Source organism: Oncorhynchus keta, chromosome 7, assembly GCF_023373465.1.
Source record: "Oncorhynchus keta strain PuntledgeMale-10-30-2019 chromosome 7, Oket_V2, whole genome shotgun sequence".
In the NCBI taxonomy this organism is placed as follows: Eukaryota; Metazoa; Chordata; class Actinopteri; order Salmoniformes; family Salmonidae; genus Oncorhynchus; species Oncorhynchus keta.
This window is the reverse complement of record NC_068427.1, coordinates 32,381,827-32,401,367: the sequence shown is the minus strand read 5'-3', so window position 1 is coordinate 32,401,367 and position 19,541 is coordinate 32,381,827. Positions and strand designations below refer to the sequence as shown.

The window sequence follows — 19,541 nt, the reverse complement described above, 5'->3', positions numbered from 1 at the left end:
CGTAAGTGTACTCAGTGTGTGCGTGTGTGCGCGTGGTGTGCGTAAGTGTACTCAGTGTGTGCGTGTGTGCGTAAGTGTACTCAGTGTGTGCGTGGGGTGTGCGTAAGTGTACTCAGTGTGTGCGTGTGTGGTGTGCGTAAGTGTACTCAGTGTGTGCGTGGTGTGCGTAAGTGTACTCAGTGTGTGCGCGTGTGGTGTGTGTGCGTAAGTGTACTCAGTGTGTGTGCGTGTGGTGTGCGTAAGTGTACTCAGTGTGCGCGTGTGTGTGCGTAAGTGTACTCAGTGTGCGTGTGGTGTGCGCGTGTGGTGTGCGTAAGTGTACTCAGTGTGTGCGCGTGTGGTGTGCGTAAGTGTACTCAGTGTGTGCGCGTGTGTACTCAGTGTGTGTGTGCGTAAGTGTACTCAGTGTGTGCGTGGTGTGCGTGTGTGTGTGTGCGTAAGTGTACTCAGTGTGTGCGCGTGTGGTGTGCGTAAGTGTACTCAGTGTGTGCGTGGTGGTGTGCGTAAGTGTACTCAGTGTGTGTGCGTGTGGTGTGCGTAAGTGTACTCAGTGTGTGCGCGTGTGGTGTGCGTAAGTGTACTCAGTGTGTGTGTGCGTGTGTGCGTAAAGTGTACTCAGTGTGTGCGTAAGTGTACTCAGTGCGCGTGTGTGGTGTGCGTAAGTGTACTCAGTGTGTGTGCGTGTGTGGTGTGCGTAAGTGTACTCAGTGTGTGCGTGTGTGGTGTGCGTAAGTGTGTGTGTGCGTAAGTGTACTCAGTGCGTAAGTGTACTCAGTGTGTGTAAGTGGGTGTGCGTAAGTGTACTCAGTGTGTGTGCGTAAGTGTACTCAGTGTGTGCGTGTGTGCGTAAGTGTACTCAGTGTGTGTGTGTGCGTAAGTGTACTCAGTGTGTGCGTGGTGGTGTGCGTAAGTGTACTCAGTGTGTGCGTGGTGTGCGTAAGTGTTGTGTGCGTGTGGTGCGTAAGTGTACTCCCAGTGAGTGCGTAGTGTACTCAGTGTGTGTGTGCGTGGTGTGCGTAAGTGTACTCAGTGTGTGTGCGTAAGTGTACTCAGTGTGTGTGTGCGTAAGTGTACTCAGTGCGTGCGTGTGTGTGTGCGTGTGCGTAAGTGTACTCAGTGTGTGCGTGGTGTGCGTAAGTGCTCAGTGTGTGTGCGTAAGTGTACTCAGTGTGCGTAAGTGTACTCAGTGTGTGCGTAAGTGTACTCAGTGTGTGTGCGTGTGTTCTCAGTGTGTGCGTGGTGTGCGCAAGTGTACTCAGTGTGTGCGTGTGTGGTGTGCGTAAGTGTACTCAGTGTGTGTGCGTGTGTGGTGTGCGTAAGTGTACTCAGTGTGTGTGCGGTGTGCGTAAGTGTACTCAGTGTGTGCGTGTGTGGTGTGCGTAAGTGTACTCAGTGCGTGTGTACTCAGTGTGCGTAAGTGTACTCAGTGTGTGTGTGGTGTGCGTAAGTGTACGTCAGTGTGTGCGTGTGTGTGCGTAAGTGTACTCAGTGTGTGCGTGTGTGGTGTGCGTAAGTGTACTCAGTGTGTGCGTGGTGTGCGTAAGTGTACTCAGTGTGTGCGCGTGTGGTGTGCGTAAGTGTTCTCAGTGTACGCGTGGGTGTGCGTAAGTGTACTCAGTGTGTGTGTGTGTGGTGTGCGTAAGTGTACTCAGTGTGTGCGTGTGGGTGTGCGTAAGTGTACTCAGTGTGTGCGTGTGTGTGTGCGTAAGTGTACTCAGTGTGCGTGTGTACTCAGTGGTTGTGCGTAAGTGTACTCAGTGTGTGTGCGTAAGTGTGTGTGTGCGTGTGGTGTGTACTCAGTGTGTGCGTGTGTGTGCGTAAGTGCTCAGTGCGTGTGTGCGTGTGTGGTGTGCGTTAAGTGTACTCAGTGTGTGCGCGTGCGTGTGTGTGTGTGTGCGTAAGTGTACTCAGTGAGTGCGTAAGTGTACTCAGTGTGTGCGTGTGGGTGTGCGTAAGTGTACTCAGTGTGTGCGTGGTGTGCGTAAGTGTACTCAGTGTGTGCGTAAGTGTACTCAGTGTGTGTGCGTGTGTGGTGTGCGTAAGTGTACTCAGTGTGTGCGTGTGTGGTGTGCGTAAGTGTACTCAGTGCGTGTGTGTGTGGTGTGCGTAAGTGTACTCAGTGTGTGTGTGGTGTGCGTGTGCGCGTGTGTGTGTGTTTGCGTAAGTGTACTCAGTGGTGTGCGTAAGTGTACTCAGTGTGTGTGCGTGTGTGTCAGTGTGTGCGTAAGTGTACTCAGTGTGTGCGCGTGTGGTGTGCGTAAGTGTACTCAGTGTGTGCGTGTGTGCGTAAGTGTACTCAGTGTGTGCGTGCGTGTGTACTCAGTGCGCGTGCGTGTGTACTCAGTGTGTGTGCGTGTGTGGTGTGCGTAAGTGTACTCAGTGTGTGCGTGTGTGGTGTGCGTAAGTGTACTCAGTGCGTGCGTGTGTGTGCGTAAGTGTACTCAGTGTGTGTGCGTGGTGTGCGTAAGTGTACTCAGTGTGTGCGTGGTGTGCGTGTGGTGTGTGCGTAAGTGTACTCAGTGTGTGCGTGGTGTGCGTAAGTGTACTCAGTGTGTGCGTGGTGTGCGTAAGTGTACTCAGTGTGTGCGTGGTGTGCGTAAGTGTACTCAGTGTGTGCGTGGGTGTGCGTAAGTGTACTCAGTGTGTGCGTGGTGTGCGTAAGTGTACTCAGTGTGTGTGCGTGTGTGGTGTGCGTAAGTGTACTCAGTGTGTGTGCGCGTGTGGTGTGCGTAAGTGTACTCAGTGTGTGTGTGTGGTGTGCGTAAGTGTACTCAGTGTGCGTGTGTGGTGTGCGTAAGTGTACTCAGTGTGTGTGTGTGGGGTGCATAAGTGTACTCAGTGTGTGCGTGTGTGGGGTGTGTGTAAGTGTACTCAGTGTGTGCGTAAGTGTACTTAGTGTGTGTGTGTGGTGTGCGTTGTGTGTACTCACTGTGTGCGTGTGTGGTGTGCGTAAGTGTACTCAGTGTGTATGCGTGTGTGTGGTGTGCGTAAGTGTACTCAGTGTGTGTGTGTGTGGTGTGCGTAAGTGTACTCAGTCTGTGTGTGCGTGTGTGGGGTGCGTAAGTGTACTCAGTGTGTACTCAGTGCGCGTGTAAGTGTACTCAGTGTGTGCGTAAGTGTACGTCAGTGTGTGTGTGCGTGTGCGTAAGTGTACTCAGTGTGTGCGCGTGTGGTGTGCGTAAGTGTACTCAGTGCGCGCGTGTGTGTGTGTGCGTAAGTGTACTCAGTGTGTGTGCGCGTGTGTGCGTAAGTGTACTCAGTGTGTGCGTGGTGTGCGTAAGTGTACTCAGTGTGTGCGTGTGGTGTGCGTGTGCGTAAGTGTACTCAGTGTGTGCGTGTGTGGTGCGTAAGTGTACTCAGTGTGTGCGTGGTGTGCGTAAGTGTACTCAGTGTGTGCGTGGTGTGCGTAAGTGTACTCAGTGTGTGCGTGGTGTGCGCAAGTGTACTCAGTGTGTGCGCGTGTGGTGTGCGTAAGTGTACTCAGTGTGTGTGCGTAAGTGTACTCAGTGTGTGTGTGGTGTGCGTAAGTGTACTCAGTGTGTGCGTGGTGTGTGCGTAAGTGTACTCAGTGGTGTGCGTGGTGTGCGTAAGTGTACTCAGTGTGTGCGTGTGTGTGTGCGTAAGTGTACTCAGTGTGTGCGTGTGTGGTGTGCGTAAGTGTACTCAGTGTGTGCGTAAGTGTACTCAGTGTGTGTGCGTGTGTGTGTGCGTAAGTGTACTCAGTGTGTGCGTGTGGTGTGCGTAAGTGTCACTCAGGTGTGCGTAAGTGTACTCAGTGTGCGCGTGTGGTGTGCGTAAGTGTACTCAGTGTGTGCGCGTGTGTGTGTGCGTAAGTGTACTCAGTGTGTGCGCGTGTGTGTGCGTAAGTGTACTCAGTGTGTGCGTGGGTGTGCGTAAGTGTGTGTGTGCGTGTGGTGTGCGTAAGTGTACTCAGTGTGTGCGTGTGTGGTGTGCGTAAGTGTCAGTGCGTAAGTGTGCGTGGTGTGCGTACTCAGTGTGTGCGTGTGTGGTGTGCGTAAGTGTACTCAGTGTGTGCGTGTGTGGTGTGCGTGTGTACTCAGTGCGCGTGTGCGGTGTGCGTAAGTGTACTCAGTGTGTGCGCGTGTGGTGTGCGTAAGTGTACTCAGTGTGTGCGCGTAAGTGTACTCAGTGTGTGTGCGTAAGTGTACTCAGTGTGTGCGTGGTGTGCGTAAGTGTACTCAGTGTGTGCGTCGTAGTGTACTCAGTGTGTGCGTGTGTGCGTAAGTGTACTCAGTGTGTGCGCGTGTGTGCGTAAGTGTACTCAGTGTGTGCGTGTGTGTGTGCGTAAGTGTACTCAGTGTGTGCGCGTGTGGTGTGCGTAAGTGTACTCAGTGTGTGGTGGTGTGCGTACTCAGTGTGTGTACTCAGTGTGTGCGTGTGTGGTGTGCGTAAGTGTACTCAGTGTGTGCGTGGTGTGCGTAAGTGTACTCAGTGTGTGCGTGTGGTGTGCGTAAATGTACTCAGTGTGTGTGCGTGTGTGTGTGTGGTGTGTGTAAGTGTACTCAGTGTGTGCGTGGTGTGCGTAAGTGTACTCAGTGTGTGCGTGTGTGGTGTGCGTAAGTGTACTCAGTGTGTGTGTGTGTGGTGTGCGTAAGTGTACTCAGTGTGTGCGTGGTGTGCGTAAGTGTACTCAGTGTGTGCGTAAGTGTACTCAGTGTGTGCGTGTGTGGTGTGCGTAAGTGTACTCAGTGTGTGCGTAAGTGTACTCAGTGTGTGGTGTGCGTAAGTGTACTCAGTGTGTGCGTGGTGCGTAAGTGTACTCAGTGAGTGCGTGTGCGTGGTGTGCGTAAGTGTACTCAGTGAGTGCGTAAGTGTACTCAGTGAGTGCGTAAGTGTACTCAGTGTGTGTGCGTGCGTAAGTGTGCGTGTGTGTGTGCGTACTCAGTGAGTGCGTGTGTGGTGTGCGTTACTGTACTCAGTGTGCGTGTGTGGTGTGCGTGTGTACTCAGTGTGTGCGTAAGTGTACTCAGTGTGTGCGTGTGTGGTGTGCGTAAGTGTACTCAGTGTGTGCGTGTGTGTGTGTGCGTAAGTGTACTCCCGTGGTGTGCGTGTGTCGTAAGTGTGTGTGCGCGTGTGGTGTGCGTAAGTGTACTCAGTGCGCGTGTGTGTGGTGTGCGTAAGTGTACTCAGTGCGCGTGTGTGGTGTGCGTAAGTGTACTCAGTGTGTGTGCGTGTGTGGTGTGCGTAAGTGTACTCAGTGTGTGCGCGTGTAGTGTGCGTAAGTGTACTCAGTGTGTGCGTGGTGTGCGTAAGTGTACTCAGTGTGTGCGTGGTGTGCGCAAGTGTACTCAGTGTGTGCGTGGTGTGCGCAAGTGTACTCAGTGTGTGTGCGCGTGTGGTGTGCGTAAGTGTACTCAGTGTGTGTGCGTGTGGTGTGCGTAAGTGTACTCAGTGTGTGTGCGCGTGTGGTGTGCGTAAGTGTACTCAGTGTGTGCGTGTGTGGTGTGCGTAAGTGTACTCAGTGTGTGCGTGTGTGGTGTGCGTAAGTGTACTCAGTGAGTGCGTAAGTGTACTCAGTGAGTGCGTGTGTGGTGTGCGTTAGTGTACTCAGTGTGTGCGCGTGTGGTGTGCGTAAGTGTACTCAGTGTGTGCGCGTGTGGTGTGCGTAAGTGTACTCAGTGTGTGCGCGTGTGGTGTGCGTGTACTCAGTGTACTCGTAAATTATGTACTCAGTGTGTGCGTGTGTGTGCGCGTGTGTGTGCGTAAGTGTACTCAGTGTGTGTGCGTAAGTGTACTCAGTGTGTGTGTACGTGGGGTGTGCGTAAGTGTACTCAGTGTGTGCGCGTGTGTGCGTGTGCGTAAGTGTACTCAGTGTGTGCGCGTGTGTGTGCGTAAGTGTACTCAGTGTGTGCGCGTGTGGTGTGCGTAAGTGTACTCAGTGTGTGCTCAGTGTGCGCGTGTGTGTGCGTAAGTGTACTCAGTGTGTGCGCGTGTGGTGTGCGTAAGTGTACTCAGTGTGTGCGTAAGTGTACTCAGTGTGTGCGCGTGTGGTGTGCGTAAGTGTACTCAGTGTGTGCGTGGGGTGTGCGTAAGTGTACTCAGTGTGTGCGTGTGGGTGTGCGTAAGTGTACTCAGTGTGTGCGCGTGTGGTGTGCGTAAATGTACTCAGTGTGTGTGCGCGTGTGGTGTGCGTAAGTGTACTCAGTGTGTGCGTGGTGTGCGTAAGTGTACTCAGTGTGTGCGCGTGTGGTGTGCGTAAATGTACTCAGTGTGTGCGCGTGTGGTGTGCGTAAGTGTACTCAGTGTGTGCGTGGTGTGCGTAAGTGTACTCAGTGTGTGCGTAAGTGTACTCAGTGTGTGCGTGTGTGGTGTGCGTAAGTGTACTCAGTGTGTGCGCGTGTGGTGTGCGTAAGTGTACTCAGTGAGTGCGTAAGTGTACTCAGTGAGTGCGTAAGTGTACTCAGTGAGTGCGTAAGTGTACTCAGTGAGTGCGTAAGTGTACTCAGTGAGTGCGTGTGTGGTGTGCGTTACTGTACTGTGTGTGCAGTGTGTGTGTGTGTGGTGTGCGTAAGTGTACTCAGTGTGTGCGTGTGTGGTGTGCGTAAGTGTACTCAGTGCGCGTGTGTGTGGTTTGCGTAAGTGTACTCAGTGTGTGTGCGTGTGTGGTGTGCGTAAGTGTACTCAGTGCGCGTGTGTGTGGTGTGCGTAAGTGTACTCAGTGCGCGTGTGTGTGGTGTGCGTAAGTGTACTCAGTGCGCGCGCGTGTGGTGTGTGTAAGTGTACTCAGTGAGTGCGTAAGTGTACTCAGTGTGTGCGTAAGTGTACTCAGTGTGTGTGCGTGTGTGGTGTGCGTAAGTGTACTCAGTGTGTGCGTGTGTGGTGTGCGTAAGTGTACTCAGTGCGCGCGTGTGTGGTGTGCGTAAGTGTACTCAGTGTGTGTGCGGTGTGCGTAAGTGTACTCAGTGTGTGTGCGTGGTGTGCGTAAGTGTACTCAGTGTGTGCGTGGTGTGCGTAAGTGTACTCAGTGTGTGCGTGGTGTGCGTAAGTGTACTCAGTGTGTGCGTGGTGTGCGTAAGTGTACTCAGTGTGTGCGTAAGTGTACTCAGTGTGTGCGTGGTGTGCGTAAGTGTTCTCAGTGTGTGCGTGGTGTGCGCAAGTGTACTCAGTGTGTGTGCGCGTGTGGTGTGCGTAAGTGTACTCAGTGTGTGTGCGCGTGTGGTGTGCGTAAGTGTACTCAGTGTGTGCGTGTGTGGTGTGCGTAAGTGTACTCAGTGTGTGCGTGTGTGGTGTGCGTAAGTGTACTCAGTGAGTGCGTAAGTGTACTCAGTGAGTGCGTGTGTGGTGTGCGTTAGTGTACTCAGTGTGTGTGTGTGGTGTGCGTAAGTGTACTCAGTGTGTGCGTAAGTGTACTCAGTGTGTGTGCGTGTGTGGTGTGCGTAAGTGTACTCAGTGTGTGCGTGTGTGGTGTGCGTAAGTGTACTCAGTGCGCGTGTGTGTGGTTTGCGTAAGTGTACTCAGTGTGTGTGCGTGTGTGGTGTGCGTAAGTGTACTCAGTGCGCGTGTGTGTGGTGTGCGTAAGTGTACTCAGTGCGCGCGCGTGTGGTGTGCGTAAGTGTACTCAGTGAGTGCGTAAGTGTACTCAGTGTGTGCGTGGGGTGTGCGTAAGTGTACTCAGTGTGTGCGTGTGTGGTGTGCGTAAGTGTACTCAGTGAGTGCGTAAGTGTACTCAGTGAGTGCGTAAGTGTACTCAGTGAGTGCGTAAGTGTACTCAGTGAGTGCGTAAGTGTACTCAGTGAGTGCGTAAGTGTACTCAGTGTGTGCGTGTGTGGTGTGCCTTAGTGTACCCAGTGTGTGTGTGTGGTGTGCGTAAGTGTACTCAGTGTGTGCGTAAGTGTACTCAGTGTGTGTGTGCGTGTGTGGTGTGCGTTAAGTGTACTCAGTGTGTGCGTGTGTGGTGTGCGTAAGTGTACTCAGTGCGTGTGTGTGTGGTGTGCGTAAGTGTACTCAGTGCGTATGTGGTGTGCGTAAGTGTACTCAGTGCGTGCGTGTGTGGTGTGCGTAAGTGTACTCAGTGCGTGCGTGTGTAGTGTGCGTAAGTGTACTCAGTGTGTGTGTGGTGTGCGTCCCATCTATCCTTCCAATCCCCTTCATTGCCCTCCTCTGTCCCAGATGATCTTAGTGAACCAATCTCTAGTTCATTATCCGTGTCACCTCCTTGACTGTGTCCCAAACGTCACCCTATTCTCTATATGTTGCACTTCTTTTGACCGGGGACCGTAGGGCTCTGATCAAAAGAAGTGCACAACATAGGGAGCCATTTGGGACGCACCGCCTCGTCTCGGGGCGTTCGGCCTCGTCTCGGGGCGCTCGGTCTCAAGGGGCCAAGATGCTTTTCCAGGAGATGAGAGGTAGGCGACTGTGTGAAAACACCTTGAGTGACTCTGTCCGAAATAGAATCCTTTTCCTTATATAGTCCCCTGCAGGGATTCCCTATATAGCAATAGGTAGGGAGCCATTTCAGACGCAGGCAGATATCCACACCTCTCTCAGAGTCAGCTGCTAATTTTAGAGCCTGGCTCTGACACCTAGCCAGACCAAAAATAAACATCTATTGTGTCGTCATCCATTGAGCCTGGTAGCATTTTCATCATTTTATTGAAAGTCATATTTCATTCTTTCAAATAAATATGGCCAAGTTTCACTCTCTTTTCAAATTCTTGTGTCAACTACACCATCCCATCATGAAGTAGGCTATAAAGTATTTCCAGTCTAGCAGACATCAGCTGAACTCACCTGCTCTTGTCAGTGATCTGAGCCTGCATCATACGTAGCTTGGCCGGGGGGATGTAGGCTCCACCAGTTCGGGTCAGGATAGGGTCCAGTTCATCCTTCTTCTTCTTCACTGGTGGTTCCTCTGCAGCAGGGTCCTTCTGGGCTGGGGAGGGTGATCGGCCTCTCCTCCTGAACTCAGCCTCTCTGTCCCGACTCGACCGGCGCTCATAGCGGTCGTAATATCTGTCTCGATCATCATCCCTTGACCCGTAGGTGATGCAAAGGCATCTCAATATATATCAATACTGCAGTGATCTCTTTAAGATTGAAGCTAGGGCAAGTCTGAATGTGGTCTACTCTAAATTAGTTATAAACACAATATAGATGAATCACATTTGATTTAGAAAGCCTTTTTTACATGAACAGTTGTCATAAAGTGATTTACAGTAACCCGGTCTAGACCCCAAAGAAAAAGCAGAAGTGGCAAGGAAATGCTATCCCAGAAAAAAGAAACCTCAAGTGGAACCAGACTGTGCCATGTTGTTTCCGTACCTGCTGTAACCTCCTCTACCATAGCGCCGATCCCTCTCTTGACTTCTGGAACGGGACCTGGAGCGGGACCTACGGCGATCATCATCCCTGGATGGACCAATGAGAAACAAAATTAAAGTTGCAAAATTCCTGATTTGTTTCCCAGTTTGAGGATTACCGGAATCAGGAGGGAATAAGCAGGGGGTGAATCTTCCAACTGGGATTTTTGAAAAATCTATGGAACTTTTGAATTGGGAAAGTTGAACATTTGGAAGGCCTGAAGAGTGAAGGATGATATAGCTTTTATCTGCAGCTCTATGGAGTTAGTCACTCACCTGTCATCTGGGGTGGGGCTCCTGCCTTTGTTTACACTCTGGTCATCTGGACCATGCTGGAACATAAAACACAACATGTCAGAATCCCCTATCTGGTCAGTATCTGCCAACACATTCCAACACTGCATACTTTGGTATTTGTATAACCCTAACAGTGCAAATATCAGCTAAGAGGGCCGGCTTCTCAGACACAAATTAAGCCTAGTATTGGACTAGTCACTCACCACGATCTGTGCCACACTGCTCTTCATCCTATGGGCCACTCCCTCATCACTGTCTTCATCACTGCTCTCATTGTCAGAGCCACTAGACTCCCCCTCCCGGCTGACACTGGCATTGGAAGGTACCCTACTGCCCCTGGTGGCTTTGGAGCTGGCTACTCCGGGACTGCCTAGAACGGGGGCCTCTGATCCAGGGCTGGCCGCTCTGTGGCCTTCGTCTCTGGGACCTGCTGCAGGACTATCTGCCCCCTCTGGTGCTTCTACTGAAGACAAAACACAGTTAGGTTAAAAAGTGTATTTTCAGTTCCACATGACATTGTATGATTATGAGTCCATTTGTCTGAAATTAAATTGGTATTCCTTGGAGACAAACTCATAGGTCTTAGCTTCATCACGCTTGCCTATTGTTGAAAATAGTGAACGTGCTGTTAATGAAAGTGGGTTATGGACATGTGTCTTGAGTCTTAAAATATAGACCATCTACATTCAGACCACAAGCAATCAGCAAGAATGAAATGGTGAGAGTGTGAACTTTAAAAATGTCAATTGACATTCAGTTAATGCTCTATATGAGGGACCTGACTGTGCTGAAGGCTTAAGAGCAGGAATAATTGATGAAGTGCACTGTAGCAGCCTGCTGAGATGGATGCCTTATTGGACCAGTGACTCGTCCTCAGTTCACGTATTTCTGACTGTAAGCAGATTGCTGAGTAGACCGTGGCAATATTAACTTATCATGCAGCGGTTACAGTTAACCTGTTCAAGAAACAATAGTGCAGAAATTAAATAGTAATACAATTACATAATTTAAATTTCAATACGGCAAACATTACTTCAAGTTCTGTCTAATGCGTATAGTTGGGGTGGAAATGCACTTTGGTGATGAAATTTCACATTTTACCAAGACAAATATGATTACTCTTGTTCTGAATTGTTCAGTGGGTCTTTCTCTAATATATCATTAACATTGATTATATCCAAAAAGTCAGATTTCTTAACATAATACATCCGATAATAAGTCCCAAGCTCGGTTGACGTAGCGGCGCAGGTTACTCGTAACAAGTTGAGGATTTTACATTGTGTGATCGTCGTCATCAAAGTTGTTTGGTCTCAAAAAGCAAAATAAGCATGACAAGATCTGATCAAATAAAAAGCTTGGCATTAGTTTGTGCTCCGTTGACATTTCACAGACATACACTTGTTTTTATGAGAGATCTAAATGAACAGAAATGTTGTATTAATATGAGAAGCCTATACAAAAAATATGAAAATACTACGTCTCAAAATCAATATCCATCTTTATTTTTTATTTATTCAACTAGGCAAGTCCATTAAGTACAAATTCTTATTTACAATGACGGCCTACCCAGGACCAATTGCAAGCCACCCTATGGGTTGTGATACAGCTTGGAATCGAACCAGGGTCTGTAGAAACACATCATTGTCAGCTAGGCTGCATTCTGTGCAAGAATTAAGGCTACTGACTACCTGACAGGCTTACTTTCCTGTTGAACTCGTCATCTTCTCGAATCCACAGGAAATAAAAAATGTATATATTTAGAGGTTAGATGGGCTCCTGAGTGGCGCAGTGGTCTAAGGCACTGCATCGTAGTGCTAGACATTCTCCAGCCTCCATTGATTTAGTCACCCTAATTCTGGCCATCCTACAAGGGTGAAACCTCCAATCACTTTTGAACGGATTATGATAGAAACATGAGGTTTGAAACTTTTGATTGAGTATTATCGACATAATTAACATATTATTTTACCCATTGGTCAAAAGATACATTTTGATTGGACACACTACCTATAGTGAAACAATTAGCCTACAAAGTAGCTTGAGGGAAACACTGAGAAGCATCCATTAAATCCATACAGAAGCTGCAATCCCAAAGCAGCGAGGTGTGCCTTTCAGGCAACCGCAATCAGTGCTAAAACTGAGTCAAAAGGTCTGACAGCAATATCCACTTCTAGATGATAACAGCACCGCCTCACCACCACTCACTGATATGATGCATTGTTGAAAATTGGCTTTCGCAACTTCTGATGTGTAATACCAATTCAAATGTTCTTATGTTGATACTGAGAAATAAACAGTAAACAACATTCACTGACACTTTTTGCAACCAAGACAGTGAGAACATCCGGTCTACATAGTGCAATAACAACAACAGCATCATAATTCCCTCCCTAGACTGCTGGGCAATGCAACAGCTCTAAGGTTCTGCCCCAAATGACACCCTCTTCCCTATATAGCGCACCACTTTTGACCAGAGCCTTATGTAACCTGTTCATAAGTAATGCACTACATATGGAATAGGGTGCGATTTGGCACACAGTCTAACTCAAGGCAGCCAGAGTAAGACCCTGGGTGTTACAGGGGATCTACTTAAAGGACTATCAGCAGCAGGCAGCACATTCTGCACTCTGGCACTTTTCAAATACCCTTGGGTGTATGTCGGGAGGCTTGTGTTGCCCTCTCCGTCTGTCTCCCTTTTTCTCTGCCTCCTATTCCCATTCCCTCACTCTCCATCTCTATCCTCTTTCTCTCCGTCTTTCTTCCTCTCTCTCGGAGCGGAGGAAGGATTTGCAACAGCTCAGCAGAAGGGATGATTGAAAGCATTATCTGGACAATAACACAGACTCAGAGAGCTGCTAGGCTGGAACTGTCCGTCTGTCAGTGATGAGGATGAGAAACCAGGTAAACAACGGAAGGGAGATAGTGGTAATGGAGGTTATTGGGACAAATCCAAGTTCCAACAAGGCTTGGGGAAAATATATGATTTCTTCTATACATACAGTACCAGTCAAAAGTTTGGACACACCTACTCATTCAAGAGTTTCTTTATTTTTACTATTTTCTACATTGTAGAATAACAGTGAAGATATCAAAACTATTAAATAACACATATGGAATCATGTAGTAATAAAAAACTGTTTAACAAATCAAAATATATTTTATATTCTTCAAAGTAGCCACACTTTGCCTTGATGACAGTTTTGCACTCGGCATTCTCTCAACCAGCTTCATGAGGTAGTCACTTGGAATGCATTTCAAATAACAGGTCTGCCTTGTTAAAAGTGTATTTGTGCAATTTCTTTCCTTCTTAATGTTTGAGCCAATCAGTTGTGTTGTGACAAGGTAGGGGTGTTATACAGAAGATATTTGGTAAAATACCAAGTCCATATTAAGGCAAGAACAAATCAAATAAGCAAATAGAAACGACTTACTTTAAGACATGAAGGTCAGTCAATGCATAACATTTCAAGAACTTTTAAAGTTTCTTCAAGTGCAGTCGCAAAAAACATCAAGCGCTATGAAATTGTCTCTGATGAGGACCGCCACAGGAAAGGAAGACCCAGAGTTACCTCTGCTGCAGAGGACAAGGGCTTAAGAGTTACCTCAGAAATTGCAGCCCAAATAAATGCTTCACAGAGTTCAACATCATCTATTGAGAGCAGACATGGTCGAATTGCTGCAAAGAAACCACTACTAAAGGACACAAATAACAAGAGACTTGCTTGGGCCAAGAAACACAAGCATTAGACCACAAGCATTTTTGGTACTAACCCACCTTTGTGAGACGCAGAGTAGGTTAATGGATGATCTCTGCATGTGTTTTTATTTTATTTTATTTGACCTTTATTTAACTAGTCAGTTAAGAACAAATTCTTATTTTCAATGACGACCTAGGAACAGTGGGTTAACTGCCTGTTCAGGAGCAGAACGACAGATTTGTACCTTGTCAGCTCGGGGATTTGAACTTGCAACCTTCCGGTTACTAGTCCACCGCTCTAACCACTAGGCTACCCTGCCGCCCCAACCACGGTGTGGTTCCCACCGTGAAGCATGGATGTGTGATGGTACTTTGCTGGTAACACTGTGATTTATTTAGAATTCAAGGCACACTTAACCAGCATGGCTACCACAGCATTCTGCAGCAATACGCCATCCCATGGGGTTTGTGCTTAGTGGGACCATCATTTGCTTTTCAACAGGACAATAAGACCCAACACACCTCCGGGCTGTGTAAGGGCTATTTGACCAAGAAGGAGAGTGATGGAGTGCTGCATCAGATGACCTGGCCTCCACAATCACCCGACCTCAACCCAATTGAGATGGTTTGGGATGAGCTGAACCACAGAGTGAAGGAAAAGCAGCCAACAAGTGCTCAGCTTATGTGGGAACTCCTTCAAGACTGTTGGAAAAGCATTCCAGGTGAAGCTGGTTGAAAGAATCGCCAAGAGTATTCAAAGCTGTCATCAAGGCTAAGGGTAGCTACTTTGAAGAATATAAAATATATGTTGATTTGTTTAACACTTTTTGGGGGGTTACTACATAATTACATACACTACCGTTCAAAAATTTGGGGTCACTTTGAAATGTCCTTGTTTTTGAAAGAAAAACACATTTTTGTCCATTAAAATAACATAAAATTGATCAGAAATACAGTGTAGACATTGTTAATGTTATAAATGACTATTGTAGATGGAAACGGCTGAATTTTTATGGAATATCTACATAGGCGTACAGAGGCCCATTATCAGCAATCATCACTCCTGTGTTCCACTTGTGTTAGCTAACCCAAGTTTATCATTTTAGAAGGCTAATTGAGCATTAGAAAACCTTTTTTGCAATTATGTTAGCACAGCTGAAAACTGTTGTTCTGATTAAAGAAGCAATCAAACTGACCTTCTTTATACTAGTTGAGTATCTGGAGCATCAGGATTTGTGGGTTCGATTACAGGCTCAAAATGGTCAGAAACAAAGGACTTTCTTCTGAAACTTGTTCTGAGAATTTAAGGCGATTCCATGATTGAAATTACCAAGAAACTGAAGATCTCATACAACATTGTGTACTACTCCCTTCACAGAACAGCACAAACTGTCTAACCAGAATAGAAAGAGGAGTGGGAGGACCCGGTGCACAACTGAGAAAGAGGACAAGTACATTAGAGTGTCTAGTTTGAGAACCAGATGCCTCAAGTCCTCACGAGTGACCCCAAACGTTTTAACAGTAGTGTATATTTTAGAATAAATGTAACTTTCTAAACATCTAGGTCCATTACAGATGTGGATCTAGCAGGGCAAATTATCTTCAGGTAGCAAAGCCTTTTTCTGAGGAAATAGTCATTTCCACTCACCATTGCTCTTCTGCTGTGCCACATTGTTCTCTCTCCCTCCTTCCTCGGACAGGCTCCTGCTGCCACTCCTACGGGGCTGATCCATGCCACTGGTCCTGGGAGGCTGGAGGAGGAACAAATGACAAATCAAATGTATTTATATAGCCATTCGTATATCAACTGATATCTCAAAGTGCTGTACAGAAACCCAGCCTAAAACCCCAAACAGCAAGCAATGCAGGTGTAGAAGCACAGTGGCTAGGAAAAACATAGCTGGTTTAGCCTACTTGGAAGGATGGCTATCTGAACTGAAGCTTGATGTTATGGTGTATGAAAGCAAAGGGCATGGAAACAAATAATGCAAGCTGCTCCATGAACAACAAACACCTCCTAGGGCAGAGACATTAAATACACAGGAGCAGGCAACAATATGATTACTGAGATCATGTCATAGGCCACTGGGCACTGGCTACCACTGTTGGAAGGAAACTGAAATCAGAGGCTGAAGTGGAGAGGTTCTATAAACACATGCACAGGTTATAACAAACCTGAAGGAAGCCAAATTATGCTGCAGTTGTTAGTTATGAGGTCATGGGTGCTGGATACAGTAGGGAGGTTAAGAAAAGGGTAGCTCTAAAAGCCACAACCCGAGGCTACACTTAGCTGCTGTATGCCTTCCTCTGCAGAAATGAAATGCTTCATGAAATTACACGTTTTGTTTATTCTCCAAGATTCCAGGACAAACTTTGATCTAAGGTTAAACATCTTCAGCAAGCTGCTGGGAATCTGACTATGAACGTTTTACATGGAGATGCCAGTCAGCAGATAGGCTGTATTTACAGCTGCTCTTTAATTATTTGTTCATCTTTTTTTGTATTTTATTACAACTGCATTGTTGGTTAAGGGCTTGTTAAGTAAGCATTTCACTGTAAAGTCGACACCTGTGTATTCGGCGCATGTGACAAATACAATTTGATTTGAGGTAGACACTGCCATGTTTCTCTGCCAATGTGTACAGAATACACATTTGCGAGCGAAACGTTGTCTATCAACACTGACCACGTTTAGCAAGATATTGACTAAATACATATTGTTAGCTAGCCTGTTGCAATCCAGCGTCCCAAATTTCTGTTATCATGTTTGATGGCATAGCTAGCGAACTTGGTCAGCTAACGTTGATATGACTTGACGTTAGCTATCCAAATAGCTGATGCTAGCGATTTTATTTGATCCGACATTCACACATCAAAGTTCGTTTGTCAGTGAAGTTATCTAGCTAGTACCTAGGTACATCGAAACAGCAGTGAACACTTCGTTTCTACTCTATAGCGTTAGCTGCAAAGGCGCTCTCCTCCATGTGTGCCGCTTTCTTCCATGTGAGAAGTGCAGCAAGCTAGCTAACTTTACTAGCCTGTCTAGCCGGCAGTAGAAAAGGCCCGCTGTAAGTAGCATTTCAAATATTTTTTAAACTTAGAACTAACTTAATAACTAATACTGTTGTATTCCTTTATGGTTTTTTTTGTTCGAGTTATTATATATGCGTACAAACGTCTTAGCTACCTCTTCTCTAGAATTAGGGCTTAGCTCCACTGCTACATCGTTGTCGATTGTCTCTGTAGCCATTTTCTCCCTTATCCTCTTCCGCAAGTATTGCTACGGATACCAGTAAGGCCCAAAAAGTGCGGACATACACGTAGACGCTAAGTCACAAGAGACTCACTGGTGTGGAGCTATTTGGAAGACAACAAATCAAACAGCAAAGTATTTTGCGGTATGTACATCGTATATTACAATGTAACGCGTGCCTGAATGATTAGCGTAGATATGACGATGCTTGAAGATACTAAACGTTATTTCTGGATCTTAATTGGAGACATTCTAAAAAACCACTATGGTCTCCAAAAGTGTTACTTTTCACATTGGTGAATTTAAGATCACTTGAGTTAATGGAACAATTATGGTAGCATAATCATAACATATATAAGTGTTGTTCTAAATGATCAGTTATCTGTTTCTTGTGGACTGCATATGACCTAATATAATTATATTGACATACTCATATCATTATATTGAGAGACACATATTTTCAAAAGTAATTCAAAGAATTGGTTGAAATATAGAAACATGTTTGTTAATGACAAACGTGAAATGTTACACGCACACATACAGCTTCTAGGGTCCCACGGTAATGAGTGGGTATTGCAACTGACTGATTCTGAGTGAATGACAACAGGAACCAAACATATAACAACATCCATGCAATCAGAGGAAAAAAATCCATCTGAAAGTTCTAGGGCTCGATTAAATCAGATTAGTTTTGGCCGACACCTGCATAGAGGTTGTTATGGCAGTGGAGCTGCGTTAAGAGTTGTGAAATCCACAAGCGGCTCCTTGTGCTACCTTATCGCCCTACACTGCCATTGGGTGCAACGAAACCAAGCAACTTTATATATGACAAATCCCATGCAGCCGCGTTAGAAATTCAAACATTTGAATGCATGATGTTCTATTGTGGGCAATAGGCCCTACTCCCGATTAGACAGTGGTGTAAAGTACTTAAATAAAAATAGTTGAATGTACAACTTAAGTAGAAAGTAAAAAAGTACATTTAGGTATCTGTACTTTACTATTTATATGTTTGACTACTTTTACTTCACTTACCTTCCAATTCCCTCACTTATCAAGAGAACAATAACATCCCTACTGGTCATCCTTACTGCCTCTGATCTGGTGGACTGACTGAACACAAATGCTTTGTTTCGAAATAATGTCTGCGTGTTGTAGTGTGCCCCTGGCTAACCGTACATTTAAAAAAACAAGAAAATTGTGCCATTTGGTTTTCTTATTATAAGCCATTTCAAATTATTTATACTTTTATTTTGATACTTAAGTATATTTTTGCAATTAGATTTACAAAATGTACGACACAGTAATACAAAATACACTACACTTTACTAAGCCTGTCCTTCCAAAATTCTAGTCATTGAGCTGTAAGCATGAGGCATTGATGATACAACACTGCCATCTACTGGTCAAAGGGAAACGCTGACATTACCTCTGTGCCATAAATCAAGACGAAACGTCCTCAGTCATTTGAAATTTCATAGCTGTCAGGTTCATTCTACATTACTTAGTGGTGACATCATATGTCGCATTTGATCTTATTCAGACAACATACTGTGTGTTTAAATTCTGAATCTGATGGCTTCATTACAGTGTATTTAATAATCCACTTCTGTGTCAATATTTACCATGATGATACACAGTGGAGAAAAGGAAAAATCAATGTTCTGTGACTGGGAGTAATAAAGAGACCAGCAGACAATGGATAACATACTAGTATCGATCATAAAAGAGACTCGTCTATAGTGTACTACTGTCGATCGAGCGAGGTATGCTCAGCAAATTATCTAGCACGTCTCTATCTTTACTTTATTAAACTAAAGCAAATGTGTCAAACTCAATCCATGGAGGGCCGAGTGTCTGCGGGTTCTCGCTCCACCCTTGTACTTGATTGATGAATTAAGGTCACTTATAAGTAAGGAACTGCCTTCACCTTGTTGTCTGGGTCTTAACTGAAAGGAAAAAACGAAAACCCGCAGACACTCGGCGCTTTGTGGAATGAGTTTGACACCCCTGATCTAAAGGAAAGATAATTTCCTGATGCAAATATAGTGACTACAAGACATTTGCATGTGAAGTGTTCTGTCGACCGGTAGGCTTCAGTGAGGCATGCAGTGCACTTGAGTGTAAATACCCAAATAAACCTCTGGCTCATGATCATGTGGGGATCAGGCTATATATAGACACACACACACACACACACACACACACACACACACACACACACACACACACACACACACACACACACACACACACACACACACACACACACACACACACACACACACACACACACACACACACACACACACACACACACACACACACACACACACACACACACACACACACACACACACACACACACACACACACACACACACACACACACACACACACACACACACACACACACACACACACACACACACACACACACACACACACACACACACACACACACACACACACACACACACACACACACACACACACACACACACACACACACACACACACACACACACACACACACACACACACACACACACACACACACACACACACACACACACACACACACACACACACACACACACACACACACACACACACACACACACACACACACACACACACACACACACACACACACACACACACACACACACACACACACACACACAACCCACAAACCCCTAAAAACGAACCGTGAACCCTAAACTTAATTCTAACCTTAGCCCTAATTGTAACCATAAACCTAAACCTAAACCTAAGCCTAAAATAGCAATATTCCTTGTGGGGAACGGCAATATATCCCTACTTGTTCAAATTGTCCTTGTTCTTTATCATTCTGAAGACTTCTGGTCCCCATAAGTATAGTTAAACATGTCCACACACACACACACACACACACACACGCACGCACACACACACACACACACACACACACACACACACACACACACAC

The 19,541-nt window shown here is 46.4% G+C and overlaps 1 protein-coding gene across 6 annotated transcripts in view; it reads right to left on the bottom strand.

Annotated features, from left to right (window-relative positions):
* The window catches only part of cwc22 (CWC22 spliceosome associated protein homolog), a 64,319-nt gene extending 46,561 nt beyond the window's left edge, over nucleotides 1-17,758 (bottom strand). The window contains exons 1-6 of one of the 6 annotated variants that reach the window (XM_035773974.2): nucleotides 17,606-17,758; nucleotides 14,966-15,068; nucleotides 9,824-10,083; nucleotides 9,600-9,655; nucleotides 9,286-9,372; nucleotides 8,755-8,994 (exon numbers count right to left, since the gene is read on the bottom strand). In XM_035773974.2, coding sequence (XP_035629867.1) covers nucleotides 8,755-8,994; nucleotides 9,286-9,372; nucleotides 9,600-9,655; nucleotides 9,824-10,083; nucleotides 14,966-15,050 — 728 coding nt within the window. In that variant the 5' untranslated portion in view covers nucleotides 15,051-15,068; nucleotides 17,606-17,758. Of the gene's footprint in view, nucleotides 1-8,754; nucleotides 8,995-9,285; nucleotides 9,373-9,599; nucleotides 9,656-9,823; nucleotides 10,084-14,965; nucleotides 15,069-15,231; nucleotides 15,251-15,492; nucleotides 15,513-16,504; nucleotides 16,639-17,605 lie in introns of those variants that run through there. The other 5 variants (XM_035773971.2, XM_035773972.2, XM_035773976.2 and 2 more) reach the window with 5 other exon arrangements.
* Between the last annotated feature and the right edge of the window lie 1,783 nt (nucleotides 17,759-19,541).